Raw genomic sequence first — 6,802 nt, 5'->3', positions numbered from 1 at the left:
TTGACAAACAGTAATTCTTATTGAATTGAGCAAGTCTTGAACATACAAATGACAAGGTCATTTCATTTTACATCTAAAGAAAAACAGAGACTGAAAAAGATTATTTAAAATAATTGGATATTGTTTCTCAAAGCTGTGGTCCTTCGATTTTCTATTAGCTACATGCTTTGAGGGTTATATGGACCACTCAGAGCCTTAATAGCTCTTTCTATTCTTGACTTCAGATGATCTATCTCTTCTACATCTGCCTGCAAAACAAATTAACTAGTGTCAGCTCCCATGATGATGACCAAACATTTATGAGTAAAATCAACCAATATTTCTCTTTTTTATTAACAATTCTTTCTCTGATTTACAGCATGAGACTGAAAATATTTATCTACATAGTATGTTATTATATATATATAATCCAACATGGAAAAAATAATTGCACAAGCCCTTTTTAAGCTAGTCTTGTAGAAGTTTAGAACCAACTTATATTCATTGTTCGTCTCACTGTTTAATTCATATAATGGTACTTGAAGATATATATATATATATATATATATATATATATATATATATATATTTTAATCCTATCATGAATGACTTATCTTTTATTGAATTCGATAGTTTATTCCGATCTTACTTAAGTCTCACTGTCTAATTCATATAACGGTGTCTTATTTTTAACTTTACATATGTTGCTTTATTTGTTGTTTATTTATTCTATGTAGAAATGATGATTCCAACGATTCTCCGCACTTGCAACCTTTATTTTAAGATTTTTTAAGTAGATTGAACCTCATGATCTTCACTAAATGGTTATGATTTATTTTAAGAAATCGAAAGTTCTGTATCAACATTTACATGTATCCTAAGCAGCCATTTCTTATTGCTTAACATTTCAGTCCCTTGGAGTGAGATTATAGAGAGGTGGGGAGGAAAAAAGAGACAAACCTCTATCAAGACTGTCTTCTTGACCATCCCTGAGACAGTTGTGACACTTGCTGTAATAATTTTCAGCTTTAAAGATTCAAAAACCTCGCAGATCCTAACCATAGCTTCTCTAGCTTTACTGCATGTCAAGCTCACAAACAGAGTCTTCTCTCCCATGGACGAGACCCTAAGCTGGAAGGACATCAGCACAGATATCTCAAGTATTTTAATATAACTAATTAATCATTTGGGATGCATGGAGAGCGATTCTTATATATATATATATATATATAAAATTGTGGCATATCTCCACTGTTTAGAACTTACTTGATGAACTTCTATGGGATCACTTCTGGGCTCTCTGTGATCAGAAATGTGGTCATATCTTGTTTTCTTGGATGTTAACAAGACTGGTAGCTCGCTCTCAAATTCATAACCCTTATCTTTCTCAGATCTCTCAGATTCAAGTTCCATTATCTCAGCTTGGAGTCTCGTCTCTTGTTCTTGCAAATCTTGGATGTAGTCAATAGCATCTTTGATTATAGAAGCCTTATCCAACTAAATGAGTTCAGCCCATAAATGAAAAACAACACCATTTTTTTTATTTTTTTTAGATTCAACAAACAATATATTAGAATTAATTATTGCAATAGATGATTTAGAATGTTAATGACATGTCATGATTAATGAGCTGTAAACTAACCTTGCTGATTCTGGGGACTGCTTCTCTAAGCGCGTAGAGCTTGTCATTAAGCTTCTTCCTCCTGTTTCTCTCTGAAACTGTATTTCTAGAGGCTGATGCTGAAGCAGCTCCGTCCGGCGAGCTTGAATCATAGATCTGGCTAGATGCCTGATCCATTTCCCAACTGTCTCAAAATCAAAGAACTTTTGTTCTTAGGTGGAACTAGTACTGAAAATAAACATGGACATGGAATAACAATAGAAGAAAGGTTTGGCCACTGAAAGCAAATAAGAAGGGATGAGTACCTGGTAAGCTCATCATTCCAAAACATGCTAGGCATCTCCCAGTAATTTTGGTACTCAGAAATGTTCTGAAAAGATTCCATGGATTGAGAGTGGGGCTGTCTTAAGGGAAAGAATTCAATGAGAGAACTTGAATGGTGCAATTATGCTTGAGATGGTGAGTTTTGTTTTCTCGCCCATGTATGTCTAATGGCACTTTATATGGACTAGCCAGGTGGACGGTGGGTGGGGTTAATTGAAATTTGACGAGACAAGTGACGCGGGACGTCGCATCAGCAAGTTTGGCCGTATACCACCTAAGATATTTTGATAAATAAATGAATTTTAAGCAAAGAAAAATAATTTTTTTTTTAAAAAGACCGTAAAATAAATGTGTTTTGGGCGTAACATTAAATCCAACTATTAAAGGCAGCTGAGATTGAGATTATATCCAGATTAGGAATATAAATAATTTCTAGTAATTGCATAATATTTCCAATTTCTAGGTCTCAAAATTCTTATTTTATTAGGTGTTATTAATGTTGTTAAAAAAACAAGTTGACTCTTAAAATCTTATAATTTTACGAGTCAACATGTATCTAATGTGTTAAATTAAATTAAAACTCAAAAACTAATAAAATCGGTCAAATCGGTAAAATAGAATCGATTTTACGAGTTTGAAAAAAATATAAAATCGTACATTCTGGTAATCTGTACCTTAACATTTTCATTGTTTTAAATTTATATCTTGCAAAACTTGTGCAATTTGATAATCAAGGGCTTGATTTTAACTATAATTATTATAATTTTTTTAATGATACAAATTATTTGTAGATTTCATTTCCGTAAAATTAAAATACATATTCATTCTTCATAATTTTTTATGTAAACTATTAACATATCAATTGATATATTACTCTATTTTAGTTGGTAAATATATATAATAAAAGTTGTAAATTAGCATGCTTGACCCTTGGAGTAATTAATGTTAAATGGTCTATCAAAATTTGAAGGGACTCGTTTATTATAAATGACAAAGTAAGTGGGTCAATTTGTCCAAGAAGTAGAGGAATCAATGTGAATAAAACAAAGGTATTTGGACTTTTCTATTGTTTATTTATTTATTTTTTTATTTTAATTGTGTTATATTGATAATTACTACTTAATTGAAATTGTTAATATATAATTAGTTAAAATATTTTACTTATGATTTTATGATTCGAGTTAATAATTTGAATTATATTATATATTTTATGGCGTGTCAAAAAAAAAAAGTTTTTGAAAATTTGGGTGTCATTAACTTGGACCGGTCTAGAACCTATTTTAACAAGGCTAGAAGACCATTTAGAGCAGTCAATTTGGAAAGGGAAAGTGTGAATTGTGGGGAATCGTAGATTTATAGTTCTTTGCATCATGAGACCGTATGAGAAAGATAATAGAAATTTTACAGCATTGAAAGAAAAGGGAACACAATTAGTATGTCTAAGTTATGGTGGGTCGACGAGTCATGATGGACGGTTGGTCTTATTTACGTTATTGTTGGTGCATGGAAAGTAGCAGCAGGAGCTTTCTTGACTAACCAAAAATACTTTCCTTCAAGATAATGAAATGTGAACACCTTCAAAAGCTAAAAGTTAGATTATGCTCTTTTTGAAAGAAAATTGTGCTTTGATTGTATAATCAAAATGTTCATTTTTGTGTGCATCCATAGAGATTAACACAAAAGGATGCTAATTTCTAATTGGAACCCATGATTAATTCAATTTCCACTTTAGTCAATGGGTAAAAAAATCGTTGCAATGTTATCCCAGTACATAAACGTATGTACTCATTGGGCTTAAATCACCTTTGATATTGTTAATATGAAGAACATTGTTGGGGTTTCAGAAGTTTAGACGGTTTGTGGACAAGATATACTGTTCCAAACAGCTGTGACCTTGAATCGTAATATCATTACAAGTTTCAAGCTGCAATATAAAGTTGAGAATGAATCATTCACTGTAAAATGTAACTCTTTTATATATAAAAATGTTGGCATTTTATGCGGCTGATACTCCATAATGGCTTGACTAATATTTATACGCACTTGACTATTATACATTTTATTTTTGAAAATGCCAAATAAATCACAGGGAGGTAAATGCCCGTACTCCGATCCAAAATCTGCCTCTAAGTCAAAAACTATAACAAATATTCTCAAACAACATCATAACCCTAACACATGCAGGGTCATCCTGTTGTTAAAATACATTTTTCCCAGGATTTGTACACGTATCTCTCTTGACTATGCTTTTGGCATGACAGATCCAAGAAGCAAACAAATACCTATGCTTTTTGTCAAATTCAGGGTTGATTGGGAGCAAAAGAAGGAGATTATTTGTTTCACAATTCTGTGCGGCGCCGCTTTGATTCACCCTGTCCACACGTGCTGACGGGGTGTTGTAGCTTCTGGGAAATTATGGCTCAAAGACTTCCTATGTTAGAAGGAAAGTGACGCCTTCTTTTTTGTTTGATAATGGGGAGAAGACTTCTTGACTTGACTCAGTGGTCATTAGCACAGTATAAAACCGAGCATAACGCAATTCCATCAAGTAATCATTAAAGAAGAAAGATCAAATGCTAATTGCACAATCTGAATCCGAATTACAATTGACAAACAGTAATTCTTATTGAATTGAGCAAGTCTTGAACATACAAATGACAAGGTCATTTCATTTTACATCTAAAGAAAAACAGAGACTGAAAATGATTATTTAAACTAATTGGATATGGCTTCTCAAAGCTGTGGTCCTTCGGTTTTCTATTAGCTACATGATTTGAGGGTTATATGGACCACTTAGAGCCTTAATAGCTCTTTCTATTCTTGACTTCAGATGATCTCTCTCTTCTACATCTGCCTGCAAAACAAATTAATCAGATGGTTATGATTTAAATGTTTTTCTACCATATTAATTTAATAGCTGAATTGAGAAACATTCAAAAGAGTTATGCTTTGCAGTCTCTTAAATTTATATACTAATTTTTTGTTATATATTTATTTCATTTCATGTGCATTGATGGTTCTAACGTCTTTGGAACTTGACTGGGAATCAAAGAAAAACATTTCTGTATCAACATTTACATGTATCTTTGGCAGCCATTTCTTATTGCTTAACATTTCAGTCCCTTGGAGTGAGATGATAGAGAGGCGGGGAGGAAAAAAGAGACGGACCTCTATCAAGATTGTCTTCTTGAACATCCCTGAGACAGATGTGACACTTGCTGTAATAATTTTCAGCTTTAAAGATTCAAAAACCTCGCAGATCTTAACCATTGCTTCTCTAGCTTGACTGCATGTCAAACTCACAAACAGAGTCTTCTCTCCCATGGACGAGACCCTAAGCTGGAAGTACATCAGCACAGATATCTCAAGTGTTCTAATATAACTAATGAATTGTTTGAGATACCTAGAGAGACATTTGTTTTTTTATTTTTTATATATATTTAAAAAATTGTGGCATATCTCCACTGTTTAGAACTTACTTGATGAACTTCTATGGGATCACTTCTGGGCTCTCTGTGATCAGAAATGTGGTCATATCTTGTTTTCTTGGATGTTAACAAGACTGGTAGCTCTCTCTCAAATTCATAACCCTTATCTTTCTCAGATCTCTCAGATTCAAGTTCCATTATCTCAGCTTGGAGTCTCGTCTCTTGTTCTTGCAAATCTTGGATGTAGTCAATAGCATCTTTGATTGTAGAAGCCTTATCCAACTAAATTAGTTCAGCCCAAAAATGAAAAACAACACCAAAGAGTTTCCGAGATTCAACAAACAATATATTAGAATTAATTATTGCAATATATGATTTAGATTGTTAATGACTTGTCATTATTAATGATCTGTAAATTAACCTTGCTGATTTTGGGGACTGCTTGTCTAAGTTCCAAGAGCTTGTCATTAAGCTTTTTCCTCCTGTTTCTCTCTGAAACTGTATTTTTAGAGGCTATTGCTGAAGCAGCTTCGTCCGGCGAGCTTGAGTCATAGTAATGGCTAGATGCCTGATCCATTGCCCAACTGTCTCAAAATCAAAGAACTTTTGTTCTTAAGTTGAACACTAGTGTGAAAAAAGAAAAAGAAAATTGGACATGGAATATCAATAGAAAAAAAAGCAAATATGAAAGGGGGTGTACCTTTTAAGCTCATCATTCAAAAACATGCTAGTCATCTCCCAGTAATTTTGGTACTCAGAAATATCCTCAAAAGATTCCATGGTTTGAGAGTGGGGCTGTCTTGAGGGAAAAAATTCAAAGAGAGAACTTGAATGCTGCTGTGCTTGAGATGGTGGGTTTTGTTTTCTCAACCATGTATGAATGAATAATAGGACTTAACATGGACTAGCTAGGTGGACGGTGGTTGGGACTATTTGAAATTTGACTAGAATACTGATGACGGGTGACAGGACAGTTTGGAATCACATTCGTTTCCAAAAACTTTAATTTAGTGTGAATTCCTACAATGAATTTATGTTTGTGCTATTCAGTGGGTCAGTGGGAAAGTTGGAAGGCTGAGATATGGGGGCATTTTTATCTTTTTATGCTGATATTTTGGTCATTAAAAAATTAAAGATGAGTTTTATTGTTTTTTCAGATTATTTTATATAATAAAAATATTTTTTTACTCTCGAGATCAATAAAATTTCAAAATCATGATCAAAGGTTTTTTTTCTACTTTGCACAAATTTTAAAATAAATTAAATAATTCTTTGCCCTTAGATAAACAAAATAGCTTTTATGCATTCATGGATGTTTTGGTATTTTCACATTGATTTATTTGTTATTTTCAAGGTTATTGAAGGCTTTTTAGTAATTTAAAGTTTATTTTTCATATTAAATTCTAAAAAGCTAATGACGCCTGTTTTTCATGCGTCAGCGTGTTGGTGG

General features: G+C 32.7%; 2 protein-coding genes across 4 annotated transcripts; both read right to left on the bottom strand.

The window, feature by feature from the left end:
- On the bottom strand, positions 1 to 2,081 carry LOC7490493 (transcription factor bHLH35). 2 transcript variants are annotated; one of them, XM_002324653.4, is made up of 5 exons: positions 1,906 to 2,081; positions 1,622 to 1,784; positions 1,246 to 1,476; positions 940 to 1,110; positions 1 to 248 (listed from the first exon to the last, which is right to left on the bottom strand). In XM_002324653.4, exons 1-5 carry the CDS (start codon positions 1,983 to 1,985, stop codon positions 159 to 161), a joined length of 735 nt encoding a protein of 244 aa, XP_002324689.2. In that variant the 5' UTR covers positions 1,986 to 2,081; the 3' UTR covers positions 1 to 158. The 2 variants fall into 2 exon arrangements, with proteins under 2 accessions (XP_002324689.2, XP_006372183.1); XM_006372121.3 differs by having other exon boundaries at positions 1 to 244.
- Positions 2,082 to 4,530: 2,449 nt separating this feature from the next.
- On the bottom strand, positions 4,531 to 6,259 carry LOC7484064 (transcription factor bHLH35). 2 transcript variants are annotated; one of them, XM_024589855.2, is made up of 5 exons: positions 6,053 to 6,259; positions 5,774 to 5,936; positions 5,404 to 5,634; positions 5,093 to 5,263; positions 4,531 to 4,774 (listed from the first exon to the last, which is right to left on the bottom strand). In XM_024589855.2, exons 1-5 carry the CDS (start codon positions 6,130 to 6,132, stop codon positions 4,769 to 4,771), a joined length of 651 nt encoding a protein of 216 aa, XP_024445623.1. In that variant the 5' UTR covers positions 6,133 to 6,259; the 3' UTR covers positions 4,531 to 4,768. The 2 variants fall into 2 exon arrangements, with proteins under 2 accessions (XP_024445623.1, XP_002324688.1); XM_002324652.4 differs by having other exon boundaries at positions 4,531 to 4,778; positions 6,053 to 6,250.
- Between the last annotated feature and the right edge of the window lie 543 nt (positions 6,260 to 6,802).

This window comes from Populus trichocarpa, chromosome 18 (genome assembly GCF_000002775.5).
Source record: "Populus trichocarpa isolate Nisqually-1 chromosome 18, P.trichocarpa_v4.1, whole genome shotgun sequence".
In the NCBI taxonomy this organism is placed as follows: domain Eukaryota; kingdom Viridiplantae; phylum Streptophyta; class Magnoliopsida; order Malpighiales; family Salicaceae; genus Populus; species Populus trichocarpa.
Note: the sequence above shows the minus strand (reverse complement) of the source record. Positions and strands in the feature narration are given on the sequence as shown.

Coding starts and splice junctions, on each gene's coding strand:
- LOC7490493 (XM_002324653.4), bottom strand. CDS start 1,985: ATGGAATCTTTTCAGAACATTTCTGAGTACCAAAATTACTGGGAGATG. Junction 1,111..1,245: donor ATCCCATAGAAGTTCATCAA/GTAAGTTCTAAA, acceptor ATGTCCTTCCAG/CTTAGGGTCTCGTCCATGGG. Junction 249..939: donor AGAAGACAGTCTTGATAGAG/GTTTGTCTCTTT, acceptor TTTGTTTTGCAG/GCAGATGTAGAAGAGATAGA.
- LOC7484064 (XM_002324652.4), bottom strand. CDS start 6,132: ATGGAATCTTTTGAGGATATTTCTGAGTACCAAAATTACTGGGAGATG. Junction 5,635..5,773: donor CAGTCCCCAAAATCAGCAAG/GTTAATTTACAG, acceptor GAACTAATTTAG/TTGGATAAGGCTTCTACAAT. Junction 4,779..5,092: donor AGAAGACAATCTTGATAGAG/GTCCGTCTCTTT, acceptor TTTGTTTTGCAG/GCAGATGTAGAAGAGAGAGA.